Here is a 26,452-nt window from a genome sequence, read left to right as displayed (position 1 = left end):
GGAGTCAATGAGCACCAGGGGGAAAAACTCTCCGCTGGTTGGAGTCATAACCTGGTGCAAAGGAAGATGCTCATGGTAGTTGGAGGTCAATCGCCTCAGCTCCAGAGCATCACTGCAGGAGTTCCTCAGGGTAGTGTCGTAGGCCCAACCATCTTCAGCTGCTTCATCAATGACCTCCCTTCCATCATAAGGTCAGAAGTGGGGATGTTCGCAGATAATTGCACAATGATCAGTACCATTCACGACTCCTCAGATAATGAAGCAGTCCATGTCCAAATGCAGCAAGTCCTGGACAATATCCAGGCTTGGGCAGTTGCCTTCGTGCCACACAACTGTCAGGCAATGACTATCTCCTACAAGAGAGGATTTAACCATCACCCCATGACATTCAATGGCATTACCATCGCTGAATCCCCCACAATCAATATCCTTTGGGGGGGGGGGGGGGGGGGGAAGAGAGAGAGAGAGAGAGAGAGAGAGAGAGAGAGAGAGAGAAGAGAACCACTTATCAGAAACTGAACTGGACTAGCCTTATAAATACGGTAGCTACCAGAGCAGGTCAAAAGGCTAGGATTCCTACGTAAGTAACTCACCTCCTGACCCCGCAAAGCCTATCCACCATCTACAAGGCACAGGTCAGGAGTGTAATGGAATACTTTCTGTTTGCCTAAATCAGTGTAGCTCCAACAACTCTCAAGAAGCTCAATACTAGCCAGGACAAAGCAGCCTCCTTGATTCCTACCCCTTCCACAAAAATTCAATCCCTCCACCACCAATGAACAGTGGCATCCATGTGTACCATTTACAAGGTGAACGACAGTAACTCGCCAAGGTTCTTTAGGCAGCACCTTCCAAATTCACGACCACTAACATCTGGAAAGCCAAGAGCAGCAGATACCTAGGAACCACACCACCCCTCCAAGTCATTCACCACTCGGACTTGGAAATATATCGCCGTTCCTTCACTGTCGTTGGGACAAAATCCTGGAACGCTCTTCCGAACAGCACTGTGCGCGCACCTGCACCTCAGGGACTGCAGCAGTTCCAGAAGGCAACGCATCACCAACTTCTGAAGAGTAATTAGGGTTGGGCAATAAATGCTGGCCTAACCAGAGATGCCCACATCCAGTAAATGAATTAAAAAAAAAAGTCAGCAACAGGTATTCATCCAACAAATATCCGATAATTTGACAAAGTTTTTCTTTCTCACACTGATTCAAAGCAGCAAAATAAATATCAGATCACTGTTTATATTTAAATGTTTCAAAGCATTAATGTATTATTAAATCCTTCATTCATGGCATTAATTTCCGGTTTTGATCACAACAAAAGAAAGTCAAGATAAACTCACCAATGTTAGGGAAGAAGGAATCAGTGGAGCGATGACGTATCATAGCCTGCATTTGTCGCTGTTGTTGCTGCTCCTGCCTTTCCTGTTCCAAAAGGTCCTGTAAAAGGAGGGGTTGCTCTTCCAAAAGGAGGGGTCTCTCCCGCTGAGCCTGAAGACCCATTGTCTGAGGAAGTACGATTTGTTGTGTGTTGGATAGATTACTGGGACCTGGTTGATTTGTGATAACCACATTTTGATTTGGTTGTTGGCCTGCTGCGTAGTTCTGGCTAGGTGGTTGCACTTGGAAAAATGTCTGGCTTGCTGAAGGGCCTTGTGCGAAGCTACGGTTTAACCGTTGCCCTATCTGCAAATTTTGATTTATTGCGTTCTCAGACATTTGCCCTGGGGAGATGGCCATATTAGGAGATTGGGGGATACCTATATTCGGATGTGATTGAGGTGATGGCACAATCTGGGTTGGTGAACCCAACGATGAGAGTCCAGAACTGCTTGGCTTTTCAGTTAACAAACTTGAAAGGACTGGAGTAGAACCAGTTCGACTACATGAATTACTTCCTATAGAAACAGATGTTTGGGTAGAAGATTGAGACTCACTGAAACCTGGGCTAGCCCCGTTAGTTTCTTGGTTAAAGTCAACTCTTTCCTCTTCCTTTGCCATTTCCAGTTCTCCACCAATGCAAGAGTTACAAGCGGGTGTACTATCTGTTATCGTATCTTTTGTCTCAGTCTCCGCTGTACCCACATCGTAAGGAGCATTGTGATTATTATTGTTGGTACCAGTTTCAGATTTTACAGAATCCATTGCATTTTTAGGACCAGTTTCAATTGTTTCTTCGCTTGGTTTTATAGTTTTTTCTTTCTCAGGGTAGAGATCAGATGGTTCTCCTGCTTTGCCTAGCTGGCCGCAGTTTGTTTCTTCTTCAGTTTTGCTCTGTTCATCCAATTTATCATCTATCGGATCATTAAGCTCCAATTCTTCATTAAACATGTCCTTTTTGTCAGCCAGATCAAGCTCAGGGTCGGTATAAGCTATAAGGTCAAACTCCCCTGATTTTAAGAGATCATCCAAATGTGGGTCATTTGTTTCTATATTGTCTAAATTATCTAAATCAGGATCACCTTTTCCATCTACTGGATCCAAATTTAAGTTTTCCAAATCTTCATCATCTAAGTCTTTAACTTCTAGGTCTCTCACTCCATCAAGATCTTTAACATCAATATCTTTCACTGATGGCTCATCAGAATCAAGTTTTTCTACCATACTGTCTCCTTGAATGGATGCACGGGTAGACAAGGATATCGTTGATGAAAAAGCCTCACTGGCAGGTGGATTGCTCAAAGAACGTGAAAGGGTCATGGCTGGATGATTTATATGCATCTGCTGCTGGTGGTGCTGATTAACATGATCTAAATTATTACAATTTTCCATTTGGTTACGGATGCCTTGCTGTTGATTTGACATAGAGTCCAATGGCTTTGGTCCTTGACTTGGAGAGAAAGTACCCTGCGCTGGTACAGTAATCCCCCCAGGTCTTTGTTGCTGGCTACCTGGATCTAAACCACTTGTAGAAGGCACCAATGATGCAAAAGGAAGCCGTGGCCTATTTTCTGGTATCCTATGCCGTAGTTCTATGAATGGTTGACCCAAAATATTGTGCTGTTGCATTTGCATACCTCGAGGAGGAAAATGTTGAGGGATAATTACTCCATTGTTCACCTGTGGGGCATTTAAAGATCGGGTAAAGTCCACGGATAGCGATCTCCTTAGCTGCTGTGGAAGGCTGGGAACATGCGCCTGCATCTGATGTTGTCCAAGGAAGTGTTCCTGATTTGCAAACGGTCTCTGCCCATTTCCTGCAAAAGTGTTCCTAGAAGAAAGAAGGATTTAGTACGCAAAATTAGAGGGTAGCTAATATAAACCTACTATTTAAAAAGAAAGGTAAGGGAGAAAACAGGTAATTATAGATCAGTCAGCCGGATGTTGGCAGTGGGGAAAGAATCCATTATAGAAGATTTAATAGTAGAGCATTTGGAAAACCCTCGACAAGATTGGATGATTCAGCATGGATTTATGAAGAGGAAATCAAGCTCGACAAATCTACTGGAATTCTTCAAGGATATAACTAGAAGGGCAGCATGGTGGCCTAGTGGTTAGCACAACCGCCTCACGGAGCTGAGGTCACAGGTTCGATCCCGGCTCTGGGTCACTGTCCGTGTGGAGTTTGCACATTCTCCCCGTGTCTGCGTGGGTTTCGCCCCCACAACCCAAAAATGTGCAGAATAGGTGGATTGGCCATGCTAAATTGCCCCTTAATTGGAAAAAATAATTGGGTAATCTAAATTAAAAAAAAAAGGATATAACTAGAATTGACGAGAGGGAGCCAGTGATGTGGTTTATTTGGACTTCCAGAAGGCTTTTGATAAAGTCCCACATAAGAGTAAAATTAAAGCGCGTGGGATTGAGGGTAGTGTATGGAGATGAACAGAAAACCGGTTGCCAGACAGGAAACAAAGAGTAGCAATAACGAATCGTTTTCGGAATGGCAGACAGTGACTAGTGGAGTACTGCAGGGATCAGTGCTAGGACCCCAGTTATTCACAATATATATTAATGATTTAGATGAGCGAACTAAATGTAATACCTACAAATTTCCAAATGACAAAGCTGGATGGGAGAATGAGCTGTGAGGAGGATGCAGAGATGTTTCAGTATTATTTGGACAAGTTGAGTGAGTGGACAAATACATGGTAGATGCAGTATATTGTGGATAAATGAGAGGTTATCCACTTTGGTAGCAAAAACAGGAAAGTAGATTATATGTGGGCAGCATGATAGCATAAGGTTAGCACTATGGCCTCACAGTGCCAGGGTCCCAGATTCGATTCCCGCTTGGGTCACTGGCTGTGCCGAGTCTGCACGCGTTAGTGAAACCACACCTGGAATATTGTGCGCAATTTTGGTCACATTATCTGAGGAAGGATGTTCTTGCTATAGAGGGAGTTCAGTAAGGATTTACAAAACTGATGGCAGGACTGACGTATAACGAGAGATCGAGTCAGTTGGGATTATATTTGCTTGAGTATAGAATGGAAACATCTAAAATTCTATCCGAACTAGACAGGGTTGATGCAAGAAGGAAGTATCTGATGGTGAGCAATCCAGAACCAGAGGTCACAGTTGAAGGATATGGGGTAAAACATTGAGGACTGACATGAGGAGAAATTTTGTCACCCAGAGAGTGGTGAGCCTGTGGAATTCACTGCCACAAAAAGTATTTGAGGCCAAAACATTGTGTTTTTTCAAGGAGTTAGACATAGCTCTTGCAGCTCAAGGAATCAAAAGATATGGGAGGAAAGCGGGAACAGGTTACTGAGTTGGATGATCAGCCGCCATCTTAATGGTCTACTCCTGCTGCTACATTCTGAGGCATTTTCGAAGCTCCACATTTACTGCAATACTTTAAAAAGTTTTGCTCATAGCTGCCAGCTTAAAATCCAAGTATTTTAAAATCAATTTAACATGTCAAAAAAAGATAAAGATCATCTGACTGAAATCTGCAAAGTTTCACGTTTTTGTTATAATGTTTACCTTGGACCTTGGGGCCTCATGACCATCCTTGTAACATCTCCAGAAAATTGTGGTCTGTTAAATTGACCGTCAGTTATAAAACGACCACGTGGTTCATTTGCGAAAAGGCCTGAAAATCTTTGGCCAACTTGAGAAACACGAGGGAGTCTAACGATACCAGGGTAAGGGGGAGGTGGTCTGCCAAACAGTTCATTTTGACGTTTTAAATCCTCCTGTGGCCAGTGCCTAAGTGGTGTTGCTGCAGATGCCATTGCTTGCTCTTGCAGGCCTTTTTCCTGACGAACTGCAATCTTCTGCTGCTGCTGTCGAAGAATCAGTTCACGTAATCGGAGCCTCTAAAAATTGAAAGTATTCACATTTACATACAGTTTTACTATGAATACAAACAATTAATTTATCTTATTTCAGTCATTAAAACCATGTTTTATTGTTCTCCTACTGCTGAACATTTAAAAGTACAAACCTGTTCATAGAAACCCGTACATAAGTAACATAAATGATACAGAAATGGCTCATGGAAAATGAATCAATCTACCATCATGTTCAAAATCAAATAGCTAAGCCCATTCTAAAACAGATTCAAATGATGTATCGAATCATTTCCCAAATATTAAATTGGTGTTCAAGTTTGTTTTGTTAGAGAGTATCAAAGCAGCATAACCAAAGACAAGGACATTTGTTTAAGAAACATGATCCTGGTGGTTTCTGCGAGCACAGGAAGTCACTGGGAAATCACACTGCAATATTAAGGCATGTGAGAAATTCCTGATTTATAAAGCATCTTCCAATAATCTTGGTTTACCAAGTGCCGGTTAACTTAGCTCTCAACTTCCTGGCCAGAGTACAACATTCCAATTATTCGTCCAGAGAAATGATTTTTCCGCACTTTTATTACTGGTGTTATGAAGGCCTTTTTAGGTTTGAACAGAATGCTAAATACAGCCGCAACAGCTGTTCTGTCACTGACCAACATGTCATCAGTTCTGGCTTTGCTTGAGATTGACAGTCAAGTCACATTTTTCTAATGCAATATTAAAATACTTCAAGTTGGAAGTGTGAAATAGAAATAAAAGAAATGCTGGAAATATTCATTAGGTCTGGCTGCACCTATTGAGGGAAAAACAGAGTTAATATTTCAGTTTGATGACCTAAAAGAACTTTTCTCACAGGTCATCAATCTAAAACGTTAGTATCCTGATCAACTCTACTGATCTAAATACTTGGTATTATACTGAATCAAGGAAAACTGATGACCGACCTCCAGGAGTTCTCGGACATTTGTTCTGAATCTTTTATTCTTTTGCGTAATTATTAATCTCATTGTTTAATGGCATTTTCCTCAGCTGGTTCTTTTAGAAGGTGCTGATCTGAATTGCTTTGGCAGCAGATCTCCTGCTATGAATTAAACAAATTTCTAGAATCAAGGACACCTAACTTTCTAGTAAAGCTTTCTGTGAAATGGCTCAGCTTTGGACAAGCATGAATATAAAATACAAATTTGTTTTTCTTTTGAATGAAAAATTATGTGGCAATGCTTTGAGAGGTATGGCGAGCATGCCTCGAGGTGAAAAGTGGTGCACATTTTGGGACCAGCCAGTTCATTACAATGGCCGTTCCACGTCTGCGCAATTGTATTTAACACGATAATTTAGGGCGGCTTCAAAAATCGAACCCTTCAGTGTAATTGGATGCAAAATAATCTTAATTTTATTAAATCTTTCAATTTAAAGCCTGCATTCCAACTGAAGCAGGTATTTACAGCTGCACTTTGACGAATATATAATCTCTACCAATTTACCACAAATTATTAAAACTAGTTCAAAGTAGGCAATTAGATTTACCTGTCTTTGCTTTTCTTCTGTGTCCATATGACCTGTGCTTATGTTATTCTGTGCTTCAGATGTCAACACAGATTGGCCTTGGTCTAGTGTTGGAGGTGCGGTATGAAACTGTTGCACATGTGAATTCATGGGCGATCCTATGGAAGTGTTGAAATTCGAGGATTCTGATGCAGGTCCTTGTTGGTCACTAACATCATGATTAAGTCTCCCTGGCGCAAATGTATCATTAGTTTGAGATCTTGGAGTCCTTGGTGGCTGATCATACAAATCGTGTACCATGTGTCCAAATGTGTCTGCAGGTGATCTGACTGCATGGGATGAAAAAGCGTCATCCGATATTCCAGCTTGTCTGATACCCTGAGGAACTCGATAATGCACATCAGCTGGCCGCACAAATGTATCTTTTAAATTTGGAACTCTGTTGTGAGGTGGTTGCACAAATAGATCCTGATTTGCCAACAGACCTGGTCTCGTCAATGCTTGCCGGTCTGAAGTAACTGGACGTGGAGACTGAGGAGGTTGTGCAAAGTGATCAGAAACAACTGGTCTTGGTGTTACAGGAGGGTGCGCGTATGGATCTGAATATCTCTGATTAATTGCTGATTGCACAAAACGATTTACAGTTAAAGGCCTTGGTGTTCCAGGGGGCTGGGAATATGGATCTGTTTGTTGTGGAGAGGGTCTTGGAGTAAGTGGCTGCTGTGAATAAAGATCAACTATAGGTCGAGGGGTCCCAGGAGGCTGGGAATAAGGATCAACTGCAGGCCGAGGGGTCCCAGGAGGCTGGGAATAAGGATCAACTGTAGGTCGAGGGGTCCCAGGAGGCTGGGAATAAGGATCAACTGCAGGCCGAGGGGTCCCAGGAGGCTGGGAATAAGGATCAACTGTAGGTCGAGGGGTCCCAGGAGGCTGGGAATAAGGATCAACTGTAGGCCGAGGAGTCCCAGGAGGCTGGGAATAAGGATCAACTGTAGGTCGAGGTGTCCCAGGAGGCTGGGAATAAGGATCAACTGTAGGCCGCGGGGTCCCAGGAGGCTGGGAATAAGGATCAACTGTAGGTCGAGGAGTGCCAGGAGGCTGGGAATAAGGATCAACTGTAGGCCGAGGGGTCCCAGGAGGCTGGGAATAAGGATCAACTGTAGGCCGAGGAGTGCCAGGAGGCTGGGAATAAGGATCAACTGTAGGCCGAGGGGTGCCAGGAGGCTGGGAATAAGGATCAATTGTAGGCCGAGGGGTACCAGGAGGCTGGGAATAAGGATCAACTGTAGGTCGAGGGGTGCCAGGAGGCTGGGAATAAGGATCAACTGTAGGTCGAGGGGTCCCAGGAGGCTGGGAATAAGGATCAACTGTAGGCCGAGGAGTGCCAGGAGGCTGGGAATAAGGGTCAACTGTAGGTCGAGGGGTCCCAGGAGGCTGGGAATAAGGATCAACTGTAGGTCGAGGAGTGCCAGGAGGCTGGGAATAAGGATCAACTGTAGGTCGAGGAGTGCCAGGAGGCTGGGAATAAGGATCAACTGTAGGCCGAGGGGTCCCAGGAGGCTGGGAATAAGGATCAACTGTAGGTCGAGGGGTCCCAGGAGGCTGGGAATAAGGATCAACTGTAGGCCGAGGGGTGCCAGGAGGCTGGGAATAAGGATCAACTGTAGGCCGAGGGGTGCCTGGCGGCTGGGAATAAGGATCCTGAGGAGAGCGTCTTGACATTGGCCCTTGTTGAACAAACATGTCACTCTGGGTCTGCCGGGGAATTCTCTGACTGTGTGAAAATGGCTCATTCACAGGACGAGGTGTATGTGGTTGCTGTGCATAAGGCTCAATTGCCTGTGCCTGTACTGGGCTTTGTGGAAAGTTATCCATAGGTCTGGAGGTCAACACAGTTCTTTCATATGGATCAACAGGAAAACGTCTTGGGGTTAAAGGCATAGATGCATAGGGATCTTGAGGTGATTGAAGTGGTGGCATTGGTGTCTTAAACAAAGGTCCACTTCCACCAATACTTGTTGGACTAGATGCAGGTTGTGATCTTGAATACAGATCAAGGGGTCCCAGTCGATTATGTGGCACCTGATGTCTTGGAAACATATCAGGTCTAAGTGCAGGTTTAGTAAAGGGATCATTTGCATTTACTGACATATTCCCTGATGGATCAGGATTCATAGGTGGTCTTGGCAATCCTAATGGTTTTGAAAAATGATCTGTTGATATTGTCAAGAAGGGTCTAGGTGTATCGGGTGCCTTTGCATAAGGATCATTGCCAACTGGTGATGGTGCCCCAAAAGTCTCATCAGCTAATGAAGGCCTATTTCTCTCGATCTGTTCAGCAGCTGGGGATGGCCTCGTTACACTTTGAGAAACAACACAGGAATCTAAAGAAGACACTGAATTTCTTCGAACAACAGGCGGTGGTCTTGGTGTTCCTACCATTTTAGCATATGGATCCCAAGGAGATGATGGCCTTGATACGTTAGCAGTTGGAGAAAACTGTGGTGATTGTGGTTGTGAAGTCTGGGGCTGTGTGAATGGATCCTGCAGTATCCTGGCCTGGGTGGGTGGAGGAGCCTGAGGTCTCAGAAAGACATCATCGGACGACGTCGACGCAGAAGTGCCAGGACCTTGGGGCCCTGTAAACTCTTCTTTGGGCAACTGTAGAGGAGACAAGTGTCCACTGTCCTGTTCATTTGTTTTAGGACTGTTGGAATCCTCCCCTGCAGACGACTGTTGGGACCCAAACTGTTGCTGCTGTTGCTGCTCATGCTTCACCTGTTCCAGTTTCTGTGTAGCTTCAATCTTGGCTTGCTGTTTACTCTTCTGGCGCATTTGCTGTTTTGATGCGAGACAAAATGTAAAATGATCAGATTTATGTAACCTGAATAAGATACATTGTTCATATGGAAGCTGAAGCAAAATCCTTGGTATTGTGTTAAGAATATTCCCATTGCTGTAGCAATCAAACTATTGTTTTGTCTGATGCAATTAAAGAAATGTAAGTGTCAAGAACTGAATGTTGAGAATTATATCTAGTGTAAACTCCAGTACCCTTCTTGGAAGTTTTTAATAACCTGGCAACTAGAGATGCTACACGTGCATAAGTGAAGTAACTAATTTTATATCTGTATGATAAATACCGATGGTCTTACAAAGTTCATTTTAGAGCTAATATCGTGTCCAGATTCTGCTGAAAGGCACTGTATTTCACAGAATTCATACAGTGCAGGAGGCCATTCGGCCCATCGAGTCAGCACCGACCCTCTGTAAGATCACCCTCTCCCACCCTATGCCCACAACCCCAACTAACCTGCACATCTTTGGACACTAAAGGGCAATTTAGCATGGCCAATCAACCTAACCAGCACATCTTTGGACTGTGGGAGGAAACCGGAGCACCCGGAGGAAACCCACACAGACAAGGGGAGAAAGTGCAAACTTCACACAGTCACTCAAGGCCAGAATTGAACCCGGGTCCCTGGTGCTGTAAGGCAGCAGTGCTAACAACTATGTCACCATGCCTCCCCTTTATACCATTTCTCTTCAATATTTCCAGCTCTCCTCCTCAAAATCTACTTCAACAAAGCTTTAGGGCATCCCCTTTCTGTTATCTCCTCCATTTGCAAAATATCAATTTTATTCAATCAAGTCTCAGTGATACCTTTATGCTAAAAGGTGCTGCAAGGGACATACTATTGTTAATATTCTGCACTCAGATATTCATTATTCCATATTATCAATAAATATTATTATTCCTCCAACTTTATTTATTAGCATGTTATCAAAGACATGACTGACACCATATATCCATCAATACAAATGTATTCCATTTTCCCCAGTTGCTCTCCACAACCTGCCCTGCTGTTCCCACATTACAGACTCATCTTTATGTTGCATGCAAAGGTCAAAGGAAATATAGAATCCTAGGATGGTTACAACACAAGGCCATTCAATATGTTGTATTTGTGCCAGTTCTTTGCAAGAGCAATTCACCCAGTCCCACTCACCCAAATTTTCACCATAGTCTTGCAAATCTTTCCACTTCAGAAAATTATCCAATTCTCTTTTGATGGCTTAAATTGAATTTGCCTCCACCACTCTTTCAGGATTTGGATTCCAAAACCTAACCACTCACTTCGTAGAAAATGTTGCCATTGCTTCTTGTGATGGCCACACCCCAGTAACCCCCTTCGGTGGGCGGGGCAAACCAGGTGAGAGTTGGGATTCCTACCCCCGGCAATTTAGAGATTTATCTACCATGGCAAGATCGGGCAGCACGGTAGCATTGTGGATAGCACAACTGCTTCACAGCTCCAGGGTCCCAGGTTCGATTCCTGGCTTGGGTCACTGTCTGCGCGGAGTCTGCACATTCTCCCCGTGTGTGCGTGGGTTTCATCTGGGTGCCCCGGTTTCCTCCCAAAGTCCAAAGATGTGCAGGTTAGGTGGATTGGCCATGCTAAATTGCCCTTAGTGTCCAAAATTGCCCTTAGTGTTGGGTGGGGTTGCTGGGTTATGGGGATAGGGTGGAGGTGTGGACCTTCGGTAGGGTGCTCTTTTCAAGAGCCGGTGCAGACTCGATGGGCCGCATGGCCTCCTTCTGCACTGTAAATTCTATATAATCTATACAAGACTAACTGGGGTGGCCTGGGCGGGTGGGACCAATCTGTAATACAAGGCTTTGAAAGCTGGGGAACAAGGTGAGCGCGACAAAGCACAAAAGATGTCCTGGTCATTCACTGCACCTGAATCTATCTCATTCTATCTTGCCATTGGTCCAAGTTTTTTTCTATATAAATTTAGAGTACCCAATTCATTTTTTCCAATTAAGGGGCAATTTAGTGTGGCCAATCCACCTAGCCTGCACATCTTTTGGGTTGTGGGGGCGAAACCCATGCAAACACGGGGAGAATGTGCAAACTCCACACGGACAGTGACCCAGAGCAGGGATCAAACCTGGGACCTCAGCGCCGTGAGGCAGCAGGGCCAATCCACTGCGCCACCGTGCTGCCCAAGGACCATGTTAAGTCAGGACAAGAGAGTGAGCTTTTCCACTGCCGAGTTTAATCTGACTGGTCTGTAGTTGCTGAACTTAACTTTACATCCTTTTTAGAACAAGGCTGTAACATTTGCTATTGTACAGTGCTCTCACACCGGTATCTAAAAAGGATTGGAAGATTGTGGTTAGCGCCTCCACAGTTCCTGCACCCTTTACCTCCCTCAGTTTCCTCATCTGATCTTGGTAACTTATCAACTTCATGTACAATCTGCCTTTTTAATATCCTCTTGATCAATGCTTAGTTTATCCAGCTTTTCAACGACCTTGTCTTCTACTAAGGCTCAGGAGCATCTTCCTCCTTGGCAAAGATGGATTGAAAATACACATTCAACGCCTCAGCCCTGGCCTCCATGGGTAAATGCCCTTTTTGGTCCTTAATTGGCTCTATTCCTCCATTTACTACCCTTTTACTGTTCTTGTGCCTCCAGAAGTCTCTTGGATTTTATTTTTGTTCACTGCCAGTATTTTCCCATACTTTTTATTTATTTCTCCTATTTTCTTTTTCATTTGCACCCTGCACTTCCTATAGTAAACCTGGTACTCAATTGCACTATCCACCTATCATCTGTATGTGCAACTGTATTGCTTGATCTTATTACCACTTTAATTACCCAGGGCCTCTGGATTGGTTTGTCTCACCTCTTCCTCTTGCAGCAATCTATCAACTGCACCCGACTTAAGTCCTCTTTGAAGACAGCCCATTGTTCAGTTAGTTTTGCGATACAGTCTTGAGTTCTAATTTACCTGGGCCAAATCAGTTCTCACACCGTTGAAGCTGCCTCTCCCACAAGTACTTATTTTTATGTCAGACTGCTCCTTGTCCATTTCTGTAGCCAACCTAAATCTCATGATACTATGATCAGTGTCCCCTAAATGTTCACCTCATCACATTCAATTTACTTGACTCACCTCATTCCCCAAAAGCTGATCCAGCAGTGCCTCCTTCCTCATTGGGCCAGAAACATAACAATTTAGAAAACTCTTTCTGAACACATTTAAGGGCAGCATGATAGCACAAGTGGATAGCACTGTGGCTTCACAGCGCCAGGGTCCCAGGTTGGATTCCCCGCTGGGTCACTGCCTGTGCGGAGTCTGCACATTCTCCCCGTGTCTGCGTGGATTTCCTCCGGGTGCTCCGGATTCCTCCCACAGTCCAAAAGACATGCGGGCTAGGAGGATTGGCCATGATAAATTGTCCTTAGCGACCAAAAAGGTTCGGAGGGGCTATTGGGTTACAGGGATAGGGTGGAACTGTGGGCTTGGGTGGGTCGGTGCAGACTCGATGGACCGAATGGCCTCCTTCTGCACTGTATGTTCTATGTAATCTCTTGTCCTTTATACTATGAATTACCCTAATATAGACTGGGATAGTAAAAGACCCATTATAATTGCTCTATAGTTAGAAATAGTCATTTTGGAATATTGCTGAAAAGAAAAGAGACATTCAATCGAAGCATTTCCTCTTCCATTCACTAGGACAGCTTGCAAGATAAATTTACAGTAAAGGGAACAACAATTTATACTGCATGAGTAAAGAGTGCAGACTGGTTGGCAAGTGTGCTGATTGCCATAGCGAATGCAGCTGGGAACAGTATTCTACCAAGATTTTGTCCAAATTCAAACCAGAACGGTCAATTTTGATTTAAGACAATTCCATGGGGAAATTAACCATGGAATGGTTGTCCCTCGAGCCTTGGTTTAATTAGTGAAGGTACAGGTATGGACCTGCTCTGTCTGCAAAGGACAGGGTCCTGTGTGCAAATATTTGTGGCTTCTGGCATGCATAAGTGAGCCACAGTGTGAGCCTAACTGATAATCTTAAATTGGATTTCAGTGCCATTCTTAGCACAATCAGGATTGTATAGCAAGTGCTGCCCAGTCGCGGAATCCCATCTATTGTTGGACACAGTTTTGAAAACACTGGCTGGTTGGGTACGGTCAGCCTGTTGTGAACAACTGAAGGGACGTTCTGTTTGATACAATTCACCAGTCTTTGGGATGTATGGCCTACATAACTGGCATTATGCCGGCACTGAAATTCCCAACCAGCCCATACTTGCAAAACCCCAACATCAGACGTGACACCATGTCAGGCTTAATAAAGAAAGTACAGGTACACGATTTCCAAGAGATTATATGAATTCAAAACTTGGATGGCAGTTTGGTTTCCGCCCCGAATTAAGTCAATGTTGCCTTTGAGTCCTTTTACAGGCACCGCTATAGGTCAGAGCCCTTGGAGAATAAGTCGGACATTTTGGTATTTTTAGATGGGGTGCCCTTTCCGATGGTGCAGAGAGAAAGGCAGGGGGAGTTGGGGCTCCATTGAGCCAGGAGGAAGTACAGAAGGCCATTGGTTTGATGTAGTGGGATAAGGCCCCAAGGGAGGGGACGTGATCTGGGGTTATTACCTTTTCGCCTTGCCAGAGGTAGCTTTTGTTATTTCGGTATCGGAGTGGCCCGTGACTGGTCTTCGCTCCATAGACAGATGGAGGCAAGCTCCTGTCGGGTATCTAATCTAAGGGCTTTGCCAACAGCCCTGCTTCCCTTTTCTCTGATGAGGTTCTCCTCGAACCCGGTGGTGGTGTCCATTTTTAAAATATGGTGGCAATTTAGGCAGCATTACAAATTGGGATCCATGTCATTGCTGGCCTTCATCTGTGGCAGCCACCTATTTACTCTGCTGGGTTTAGAGGCAACGTTTAGGTCATGGGAAGGGAAGGACCGTGGGAACTTTAGGAATATATTTGTGGAGGGGCGGTCTGCTAGTTTGGAGGTATTATTGACAAGTTTCAACTTCTGAGAACGAAATGATTTTTGTTCGGAAGGCTTTTCCCACATTCCACTCAGCTCCGCAACCCTCCTTGTTGAGTCGGCTCCTATCGCTTGCATGGTCTGGTGGGAGGAGCATTTCCAACATCTATGGGCAAAATGGGAGGGAGAACTGGGACCTATTTTGGACGAAGAGGTGTGGCATGAGGTCCTTCATAGGGTAAACAACACACTCTCCTGAGCATGATTTAGTCTAAATGGCCCTTTGGCTATCTACCGTACCTGGTTTACAGCAGCTAGTGCTGTTAAAAAAAAGGGGCATGTCCTCCTTCAATTAAGACTTTCCTGCACTTTGACTCTGGGTTTCGAGGGCTCCTGTACTGCCTGGATCTCGCTCTCCCGAGTCGGAAGGTCAGGAGAGACAGTTAAGAAACGTCACACAAGTAATTTTCCATGGGGTGACTGCCACTCCGAGCAAGCTACGGCACAAGGTGTTTCATGCCAGTCTGGACGAAACTTAAAATAATGGAGGCAAGATCAAATTCAGGAACTTGAACGTTTAACCTTCAATTTAACTACTGCCATCGCAGGCAGCCTAAATTTGGTTAATGACGGTTTTCGAACTAAAATAATGTTGCCAATGTGCATCGACATTCTGTGCATATTTTAGTCACAAATTGTACACAACTGACTTGGATAATTATATTATATGAAAACTATCAGTCGTATCACATATGAATCTGATTACCTGTCTAAGCTTCCATTCCTGTTCATGTTCGGATTCCTTTTGCTTCATTTGATCCTTAAATGGCAAATCAATGTCAGTGCGAGACACAGAATCGATGCATTCTTGCTGCTGTCTTCTCAAAGTCTCACTGGTCATTTGAACCTTGTTTATACGGAGCGCTGCACGATTGTCTCTTGCCTTTTGCTAAAAATTGTATTTCAAGCAATTTTAAGTTTGCAAGTGAAAATTATACTATTTTGCAAGGTGAATTTTATCAACTTTTAACATGTTGCCCAAAGCGCAAAAACGAGAATTTCTTATTTGCTATAAATAATTACCTCTAACAAAATCGTAAGAAAACAAGGCTCTTAATATCTGAGAATGCAAGCTTGTCAGTAGATCACTTAATTCTGTTTCAAGAAGTTCATACCTCAGGAGACCATAAAGCCATTATTTTAATTCTGACTGCATGACATTCTTCCCCATTTAAGCAAAGTGATCCCTTTACAATTTGAGAGATATTTAAAGGAAAATAAGGAGGACTACAACATAGAGCGGTACGGTAGCACAGTGGTTAGCACTGTTGCTTCACATGCCAGGTTCCTGGGTTCAATTCCCGCTTGGGTCACTGTCTGTGTGGAGTTCTCCCTGTGGGTTTCCTCCGGGTGCTCTGGTTTCCTTCCACAAGTCCCGAAAGGGGTGCTGTTAGGTGAATTGGACATTCTGAATTCTCCCTCTGTGCACCCAAACAGGTGTGGTGACTAGGAGATTTTCATAGTAACGTCATTGCAGTGTATGTAAGCCTACTTGTGACAATACTAAAGATTATTTATTTATAAGACCCAAATGTCCCCAGTAATAATATTTTGGCTATTTTTTACACTACCCATGTTCACACTTTAGCAATGATGGTGATATGCCATCATTGCTAGTAACATGAAAGTTAATAGAATTTAGTTTTTTTTTGATTTTGAAAATTTCTCTGACACTCTATGTTCAGACTTGGGAACATGCAGTTTTTGTTTCAGATACAGATTTGAAACATATTTACCCTGGCCGAGGTGCTTCCCAAATAGTGACTACCGAACTCAAAATCTTAACAAGACTAGCTTTGGCCCACAGTCTTTATCTATCTTACATCTCCATCTGTATGAGACATAAACATAGACATAGAATTTACAGTGCAGAAGGAGGCCATTTGGCCCATCGAGTTTGCACCGACCCTTGGAAAGAGAACCCTACTTGAGCCCACACTATCCCTGTAACCCCTCCAAACCTTTTTGGACACTAAGGGCAATTTAGCATGGCCAATCCACCTAACCTGCACATCTTTAGACTGTGGGAGGAGACCAGAGCACCCGGAAGAATTCCATGAAACATGAAGAGAATGTGCAGACTCCAACAGTGATCCATGCCGGGAATTGAACCTGGGACCCTGGAGCTGTGAAGCCACATTGCTAAACACAATGCTACCATGCCACCCTAGTAGCTATTGAAAGCACTTGCAAATCTAAATTATATACAGTGCTAAAATGTTTTGGTATAATGCAGTAAAAAAAAGGGCTCTATTCACATTGGTCTCATTAGACTTGAGAAACTTATAAGTTGAGGTCCCAATCTAATATAATCATGAATCAAATAACATCCTTAAACAAGTCATTGCGTTTTAATTCCTTACTGAATCACAACATTCAACAGCCAAAATCATGCCCAGAAAATAATGCTTACCACATAAGGGGCTCTCTCTTGGGAACTTGCCTTCCTCCACAGTTTAGCTATTTGTTTCACTCTTGTCGCCCAATCTGAATGACAAATAGATACAGTGTCTGATTTGCGGTTTGGAAATACCTGGTGATTTCCTGAATTATGAACTTGCAAGCAATAAGCGATGTGAAAGCCAGAAAACCAACTGTCAGCTCCACTTGGGTGTCCACCTTAATAAAACACTGCCACGATTTAAACTGGCTGCAGAATCTAATTTACACTGGCAATTGGTGATCCAACACCTGCCAAAGTCTGACCGCAAATCACCAGCATTCTGCATTTTAAACTGTTCAGTCCAAAATAAAACCAGATCTGGAGTTCGGCTGTACACCAGAACTAATTTGGAAGCGGCACAATGCAATACAGTCAGTAGATTATAACTGCTGTATTGTCTACTACATATATATATATATATTATATATATATATATATGTATGGGGGAAAATACAGTCTCATGCAACTGACTTATACAAGATTGAAAATTATGCTTCTGGAGTAGCTTCAAGGGGCAGCAGTACAAATAAGACTTCTGACTCTAGCTGCGTGGATTTATAGTGAGATTAGATAAAACTGATAGAGGCCTTCAAGATTGTGAAAAGTTACGATAAGGCAAATACTGACAGACTGTTACCAGCTGTCTCGTTAACATTAGAAAAACATGTTGAATCCTCTGGTGAGAACAGCTAACTCAGCACAGGCTAACACTGATTGCAGTACCTTACTGAACTGTGCGCGCAATATCATACCAGACAGTTAAGTAGTTTATCTCATGATCCACTCAGGGGGCACTGTTAACTGTTCATCTAAATGGGTCAGTTTAACAACTGTTGATATGAGAGTTGAATCAGTGTCAATGCCGGATGCGAACTAGAGACCAGGTTTTTACTTCCAGGAGGTTCAGCAGAAATAGGCACTTGTTAAACTGGTACCTGACAATCAGATTACAATACCGCAGAACTATTTGTATTTGCACAGGGAGAGATTCATGAACAGGTACATGCATATTGAAGCTTAAAATGGTGCTATCTACTTTACAATATCCCACCAGATGTACAGGTCAACATTATCTGTAGGAAGAACAAATAACTATGATTTTAAAATATATTCTCAGTACTGGCAAGTCTTCCTAAATTGTACAAGGCGGAATACCTTAAAATTATAAATTTGGAAGGATGGTTAAGATGTTTTTGAACAAATATGTATTAGACTTTATTTTTTGTTATGTAATTTGGCAATTTCCTTCAGCCTGGAATGAGCAGTAAATCTATAATATAAAACGGCCAAATGGTATGGCTCTAGAGTCATGTTGTTGCTATTTTTAAAAAGGGTTATTTTCATTACAGTGGAGACACTTGCAATTCAGTTTACAGAATCAATACTGCCAAATTTCAAGAGAAAAATCTGTGCAGTAATCTGGTGCAGTGCAAACATTGGCTTAGCAGCTTTCACACTAACCAGAGATGTTGTGAAGACATCAGCACACATCATTACATTGTGTTGCTCAACATGTCTGATATTATTGAACTAAATTAATGAATATTGCTCTCTGTAACTGCCTTAAATAAGTACATCCTAACTCATAGAAAATCAGTGAAACAACGTGCAGGGCACGGCAGTACATTCACATGGTGATTGTCTAGCACAAGATCGGATCAGGCAGCAATACTTTATTACGTTTTGAAATATGTTTTCTCACTTCCGGTTGCGGTTATGTCTGGGTAGGTCGCACGGTCGGCAGCTCCCGCCGATAATGAACTTTCGGGGCCCTTTTAAGGAGCTTCTGCAGCATTTGGACAACGATTCCCGGTGTGGGAAGGTAGCAGTGAGGGTCCCCCAGCACTGTATGGAGTGGACCAGGAGCGGAGCGGTCAAAAAGGTGGCTTTAGAGAAAAGAGGTGAACGGGCACGAAAAAGAAAAATGGCGGCAAGCGGGGATCAGGCAACGTGGGCCCAGTGGTCTCGGGAGCAGCAGGACTTTTTAAGAAGCTGTAAATTGTACGAGTCAGGACCCCCGGAGGGGGGCGGGGGGACGACAGTTCCTGGACCAACTGAGGTTTCCAAAGGTGGAGGAAGGGCAGTTAGAGGCATTGGGTGCCCCGATTGAGATGGAGGAGCTAGTTAAGGGGTTGGGGAATATGCAGGCGGGCAAGGCCCCGGGGCCGGATGGGTTCCCCGTTGAGTTCTACAGGAAGTTCTCGGAGCTGTTGGGCCTGCTGTTGCCGAGAACCTTTAACGAGGCTAAGGAAAAGGGAATTCTTCCCCCGACAATGTCGCAGGCTTTGATCTCGCTTATCCTCAAGCGAGATAAGGACCCGTTGCAATGCGGCTCCTATAGGCCGATTTTGCTTCTCAATGTGGATGCCGAGCTGTTGGCCAAGATCTTGGCCACTAGGATTGAGGATTGTGTCCCGGGAGTGATTCATGAGGATCAGACGGGATTTGTGAAGGGCAGGCAGCTGAATACGAATGTGCGGAGGCTCCTGAATGTGATCATGATGCCCTCGGAGGGGGGGGGGAGACGCAAAAGTGGCAGCGGCAATGGACGCGGAGAAAGCCTTCGATCGGGTGGAGTGGGAGTACCTGTGGGAAGTGTTAGGCAGATTTGGGTTCGGGGAAGAATTCATAGGGCGGCCCCGGTAGCGAGTGTTTTGACGAACCGGCTGCGGTCAGAGTATATTCGGTTATATCGTGGAACGAGGCAGGGGTGCCCTTTGTCCCCCTGCTGTTTGCCCTGGCGATTGAACCGCTGGCCATGGCTTTGAGGGGGGTTGGTTCGGGGGTTGGAGGAGCATCGTGCCTCACTATATGTGGATAACCTGCTTCTGTACATTGCGGTTCTGGTGGAGGGGATGGGGGAGGTCATGCAGATTCTTAGGGATTTTGGAGACTTCTCGGGATACAAGCTAAATGTGGGGAAAAGCGAGCTTTTTGTGGTGCATGCGAGGTGCCAGGAAAAGAGGTTGGGGGAGCTACTGCTCAAGATGGTGGAGTGGAGCTTTCGGTACTTGGGTATCCAGGTGGCCAAGAGTTGGGGGTCTTGCACAAGCTCAATTTAGCGCGGCTGGTGGATCAGATGGAGGAGGACTTTAGGAGGTGGGACATGTTGCTACTCTCCCTGGCGGACAGGGTGCAGTCCGTAAAGATGACGGTCCTCCCTAGGTTCCTGTTCGTCTTCCAGTGCCTGCCCATTCTCATCCCCAAGTCCTTCTTTAAGCGGTATTACGGGATTTGTGTGGGCAAATAAGCCCCTGCGGGTTAAGAGACTGTTTTTGGAGCGCAAGCGTCCTGTACAGATACTAGCCTGGGGGAACTGGTGTGGGCACCGTTGCCGCTTCCACCGACGCGGTATACCATGAGCCTGGTGGTGGCGACGACACTGAGGATTTGGGGGCAGTGGAGACAGCGCAGGGGGGAGATGGGGGCCTCAGTCTGGACCCTGATACGGAACAACCACAGGTTTGTTCCAGGTAGGAGAGATGGTGGGTTCCTAAGCTGGCATAGGGTGGGAATCAAAAGGATGGGGGACTTCTTTATCGATGGGACCTTTGCCAGTCTCAGGACGCTGGAGGAGAAATCTGGGTTACCCCCGGGGGTTCAGGCGTTTGTGAAAAAGCAAGTGGGGGAATTTCCACTGCTGCCTGCCCGGAGGATACAGGACAGGGTGGTCTCGGGCGTGTGGGTAGGGGATGGCAAGATGTCGGAAATATACCAGGAGCTGCAGGAGGCGGAGGAGGCCTCGGTGGAAGAGCTGAAGGACAAGTGGGAGGAGGAGCTCAGCGAGGAGCTGGATGAGGGCCTGTGGGTTGACGCCCTGGGCAGGGTCAATTCCTCCTCATCTTGCACCAGGCTTAGCCTGATTCAGTTTAAGGTGGTGCACTGGGCGCAAATGACAGGAGCGAGAATGAGTAAGTTTTTTGGGGTAGAGGACAGGTGTGTGAGGTGTTCAGGGAGCCCAGCAAACCATGCCCATATGTTCTGGACACGCCCGGCACTTACGGAATTTTGGAAGGGCTTTGCAAAGGTTATGTCCAAGTTCTTGGATACTCTGGTAAAACCGAGCTGGGGGATAGCGATATTTGGGGTATCAAACGATCCGGGAGTGCAGGAATCGAAAGAGGCCGGAGTTCTGGCCTTTGCCTCCTTGGTAGCCCGGAGAAGGCTCTTGATAATGTGGAGGGACGCGAATCCCCCAAGCGTAGAAGCTTGGGTCAGTGACACGGCTGGGTTTCTCAGGTTGGAGTAGATAAGGTTTGCCTTGCGAGGGTCTTTGCAGGGGTTCTCCAGGCGGTGGCAACCATTGCTTGACTTTCTCGCGGAACGTTAGGTGGAGAGCAGCAGCAGCAGCAACCCAGAGGGGTGGGGGGATTTCATGTTATTTGTAAGGGGCGGATGCCCCACTTGGCTTTGTTTTGTTTGTTACATTTTTAGTTGGTTAGAGGGTTAAGTTGTTTTTGTTGGCATATTGCTTTGTTTTCTTTGCATTATTTTCTCTTTTGTAGTGTTTTGTAAAAATTATTGAAAAATCTGGAATAAAAACATTTTAAAAAAGAAAAAAAGAAACATGTTTTCTGTAAATAAATCAAACGCAAATTCTTGAACATCAAATCAACAATACAATGCGAGTAAGAGACAGATCTTTTTAGGTTAATATAATTGTAAACATATCAATACATCAATATTTAAACTAATTCATACAATGTGTAATTAAGAGAACTAAAAAAAAGACACTGCACTGCAAAATCTTTCATTTAAGAGAACAAACTGACGTTTCCAGAAATTTAATCCAACTTTTTTTTTTCTTTTTATAAATTTAGAGTACCCAATTATTTGTTTTCCAATTAAGGGGCAATTTAGCATGGCCAATCCACTTAACCTGCACATCTTTGGGTCGTGGGGGTGAAACCCACGCAGACATGGGGTGAATGTTCAAACTCCACACGGACAGTGACCCAGGGCCGGGATTCGATCCCGGGTCCTCAGCGCCACAGTCCCAGTGCTAACCACTGCACCACATGCCGCCCATAATCCAACTATTATGAGATTACCTGGAAAATCTTCTTTCAGGTTCGGGAAGTTTGTGTTTGTGTACAGTACAGGGGCGACTGTTGCCATCTCTCCCAGAGCTTCTTCTTTCTCCCATTTCAGAGTACTCCGCTGTGTGTAGTTTAGTGTGTCTCCTTCTGCTTCCACAGCAGGGGCAGAGGGAACCCACTGGTTAGGAGACTCTGTAACAACTTGACTAAACGTATGGTTCTTGTCTCTGTAAAATTGATTCAGTTCAAATGTGTGTAGTTAAAAGTACTGCCAAATCATGCATTAAAGCTGTGAAGCTACATACATGTATCTAAATAGAAAATAAATCTAAAATACATCCGATGCGTACATGTGCTAGTTCAATTAAAATGTAATCTTTCATTAGAAAGCTCTCCTTTTTCAATGCAGGTTTCATATAGGCACAATTCAAATGACAGCAAAACAATGCAAAACACAGAAGGAGGCTATGTGTCTGTGTTGACCAAAAAAAGAACTCTCCAGCCTATTCCCACTTTTCTTTGGCCCTTGGCCTTTCAAGCTCATATCCATTTTCATTATATTTTGCACGTAACAACATTCTACCGTCTGCAATTGGTATGCACCACAGAAGTGGATGAATTCTCCTGCATATTCCTCTCCTTGGCACTGAAAATAAATTGCCGTTACGTTGTGAAATTGGAAACTCTCAAATGTGCAGATTGCTGATGTGCAAACCAGAGCAGGTTAGAGTGTTTTGTACTGGATAGCTGAATTAAAAATTAGGGGGAACGTTTATCTTATTTAAATTGGAGTGGCCAGAAGTCCCATGTTGTGAAACAGCTGTTTTACAGATAGTAATTCTATGATTTTGTTAGGTGGTACAAAATTGTTTATCTTTATTCTTTCATGGCATACGGGTGTTGTTGGCTCGACCCGCTTTTGTTACCCATCCTGAATTGCCTCGAGAAGGTGGTGGTGAATCACCTTCTTGATCCGCTGCAGTCCATCTGGTGGAGATGCACCCAAAGAGCTGCCACTAGGGCATTCCAGGATTTTGATTCCCAGACAGTGAAGGAATGGCAATATAGCTCCGGGTCAGGGTGTTGTGTGGCTTGGAGGGGAACTTGCAGGTAGTCTGCTGCCCTTGTTCTTCTAGGTGTTAGAGATTGCGGGTTTGAAAGAGGCTATTGAAGCAGACTGGGTGAGTTGTTGAATAGCATCTTATATGTAGTATACACTGTTGCCACTATGCATTGGTGGTAGAGGGACTAAATGTTTAAGTGGTGGATAAGGTGCCAATCAATGTACTCTGTAATCAGTGTACTCTCGCTAACATGCCCTACCTACCAACGTTTTCCAGTGGCAGTCACAATATGTGGAGAAAGTTACTTTGTAAGCCGAATTTTCACAAAACAAAGGTTGCATTATCAAAATATCTACCTTTTAGTAGGAAAAGAGCAGTTGTTTCAATGAAATCCATTTCACAACTTAAAAAGCATGCCAATAGGTCAAACGTATTCTTTTTGTCATGTTAAAATACATTTGCAGTAAGTCATCGAACATGCAGGGGCTTTTCACAGTAACTTCATTGAAGCCTACTTGTGACAATAAGCGACAATTATTATTATTATGCAACGAATAGTGTTGCATACTCACCTGCAGCTATTGGGGAATGGTGACTGAGGGATAGAAGAGTAAGTGTTGGTGAGGCATCGTCCACCTCCTGCTGCTAAAGATGTTTGTTGCTGCAGACGTGGCCCAATTACTCCATTCATTGCTGGCATCCTTGTAAATCCACCATCTCCTTAATGACAGTAGGGAAAAGAAGCGTTACTGACTGTTAAAACTATTATTCATGGATTTACACAGGTGAAGTGGCCTCAAATTTTCAAAGAGCTTTACAACCATTATTTTTTCGTAATGTAGTCATTGCTGTCATGCAGGCAAAATCTTTAAGTTCTTCTTACAAGTTTGATATCATGTACTAAGTCGCTCAATAACAGCATGAACATTGTAAATTTGGAAAAGCAAGGGAAAGTGTAAACTTTTGTATCTATTTCAAAAGTATCAGTTCACATCTGCCTATTTGATTTTGAAGCAGGTGGTGGAAGGTTTGGAATTCTATGCTGGCTTTCAAAGGCTCATATGGCAAGTAAAATTTCACAGTTCATTGGGGACATGTTAATCTCTCTTTTGCTATAGCCAGTTGAAAATATGATAGCATTCACACCTCTTGTAGAACTAGTATATAAGCCCAGAGATCTAAACTAACCAGCATAACTCCTATAAATACAAAAGATGGATGACTGTATTTGAGAGCTGTGTTATTTTGTTGTCTGCTGAATATGAACAGAGGGTTATTGCTGTCCTCAAGCATGGGAAAGCTGGACAGAATCTCCAAAATCACATCTTGAAAACATTTGTACTTAGGTCTATGTCTCCAGGTGGTGCGAACAAAGTTGCCCGGAGTAATGTTAAGTCTATGGTGACCAAGGAAGCAACCCTAGACATCGTGCGATAAGAGCACATTGAAACTGGCCACGGTGGTGAAAATGACTCACAACTAACCTTCTGAAAAGTATGTAACCATCCCATGATCTCGGATAGGACAGTACATCAGTCGCTGAGAGATGTATAAGAAAAGCATCGCAGGTAGGAGTAGATGACCACTGGGGCTGGTTTAGCTCACTCAGCTAAATCGCTGGCTTTTAAAGCAAACCAAGTAAGCCAGCAGCACGGTTCGATTCCCGTACCAGCGTCCCCGGACAGGCGCCGGAATGTGGCGACTAGGGGCTTTTCACAGTAACTTCATTGAAGCATACTCGTGACAATAAGCGATTTCCATTTCATTTTTCATTCATTTCATGAGAGATCTCTGTTTGTCAATGACTTTAATGAACATGAGCAAGTAGCCTATGAAGGATGGACATTCTGACTTCATACTGTACTTCTTGGAGTACCTAACCAAGTTCCATGTCATTCATCCTTTGACATCCAAGACAGGAGCTGAGGTTGCCCATGAGCTATTTCTTATTTTTCTAGACATTGAAGCTTCATATATTCTTCAGTGAACTTTAATTTACTTATTTTTATTCATTAATGGGATGTGGGTGTAGCTGGTTAGACCAGCATTTATTGCCCATCCTGAGTTGCCCGTAAGATGGTGGTGGTGAGCTGCCTTCTTGAACCATTACAGTCCCGGAGGCGTAGGTACACCCACAGTGCTGTTAAGGAGGGAGTTCCTGGATTTTGCCCCAGTGATAATGAGGGAACGGCGATATATTTCCAAGTCAGGGTAGTGAGTGACTTGGAGGAGAACCTCCAGGTGGTGGTGTTCCCACGTATCTGCTGTTCATGTCCTGTAGCGGTCGTGGATTTGGAAGGTGCTGTCTAAGGAACTTTGGCGAGTTACTGCAGTGCATCTTGTAGACGGTACCTCATGGCTGCCACTGTTAGTCAGTGGTGGAGGGTTTTAATGTTTGTGGAAAGGGGAGCAATCAAGCGAGCTGCTTTGACCTGGATGGTGTTGAGCTTCGAGTGTTGTTGGAGCTGCACTAATCCAGGCAAGTGGAGAGTATTCCATTATACTCCTGACCTATGCCTTGCAGATGGTGGACAGGCCTGGGGGGTGGAGGTGAAAGTTAGGAGGTGAGTTACTCGCCATAGGATTCCCAGACTCTGACATTCCCTAGTAGCCACAGTAATAATATGGCTAGTCTGGTTCAGTTTCTGATCAATGGTAACACCAAGTTTGTTGTCTGTGGAGATTCAGCAATGGTAAATCCTCTCTTGTGGGAAATGGTCACTGCCTGGCAAGCGCAGCATTTGTGCATGCAATTAAGTTACTGTCATGTTTTGATTGGGTGGGGGGGGGGGGGGTTCAGTGATGGTAATATCATTGAATGTAAAAGGGTGGTGGTTAGATCCTCTTTTGTAGGAGATGGTCATTGCCTGGTACTTGCGTGGTGTGACTCGAACTTGTCAGTCCAAGTCTGGATATTGTCCAGGTCTTGCTATATTTGGACATGGCCTGCTTCATTATCTGTGGAGTCGCAAATGATGCTGATCATTGTGCAGTAACCCGCAAACATCCCCACTTCTGACCTTATGATGGAAGGCAGGTCATTGATGAAGCAGCTGAAGATGGCTGGGCCTATGACACTACCCTGAGGAACTCCTGTACTGATATCCTGGAACTGAGACGATTGATCTCCAACCACCACAACCATCTTCCTTTGTGTCAGCTATGGTTCCAACCAGCGGAGAGTTTTCCACCCAATTCCCATTGACTCCTGTTTACCTCGGGCTCCTTGATAATAATCTCCAATTATTAGCCTAAGAACAACACTGACATTTTCTT

General features: G+C 44.3%; 1 protein-coding gene across 11 annotated transcripts in view; it reads right to left on the bottom strand.

The window, feature by feature from the left end:
- kmt2ca (lysine (K)-specific methyltransferase 2Ca) overlaps positions 1 to 26,452 on the bottom strand; it is a 537,383-nt gene that overhangs the window by 87,758 nt on the left and 423,173 nt on the right. For 9 of the 11 annotated variants that reach the window (XM_038798420.1, XM_038798425.1, XM_038798416.1 and 6 more), the window contains 7 exons: positions 23,749 to 23,896; positions 22,125 to 22,339; positions 17,044 to 17,117; positions 15,337 to 15,519; positions 6,782 to 9,598; positions 4,941 to 5,275; positions 1,352 to 3,219 (listed from right to left, as the gene is read on the bottom strand). In XM_038798420.1, the coding sequence (XP_038654348.1) occupies positions 1,352 to 3,219; positions 4,941 to 5,275; positions 6,782 to 9,598; positions 15,337 to 15,519; positions 17,044 to 17,117; positions 22,125 to 22,339; positions 23,749 to 23,896 (5,640 nt within the window). The remainder of the gene's footprint in view (positions 1 to 1,351; positions 3,220 to 4,940; positions 5,276 to 6,781; positions 9,599 to 15,336; positions 15,520 to 17,043; positions 17,118 to 22,124; positions 22,340 to 23,748; positions 23,897 to 26,452) is intronic. The other 2 variants (XM_038798423.1, XM_038798418.1) reach the window with 2 other exon arrangements.

Source organism: Scyliorhinus canicula, chromosome 5, assembly GCF_902713615.1.
Source record: "Scyliorhinus canicula chromosome 5, sScyCan1.1, whole genome shotgun sequence".
Lineage (NCBI taxonomy): Eukaryota > Metazoa > Chordata > Chondrichthyes > Carcharhiniformes > Scyliorhinidae > Scyliorhinus > Scyliorhinus canicula.
Note: the sequence above shows the minus strand (reverse complement) of the source record. Positions and strands in the feature narration are given on the sequence as shown.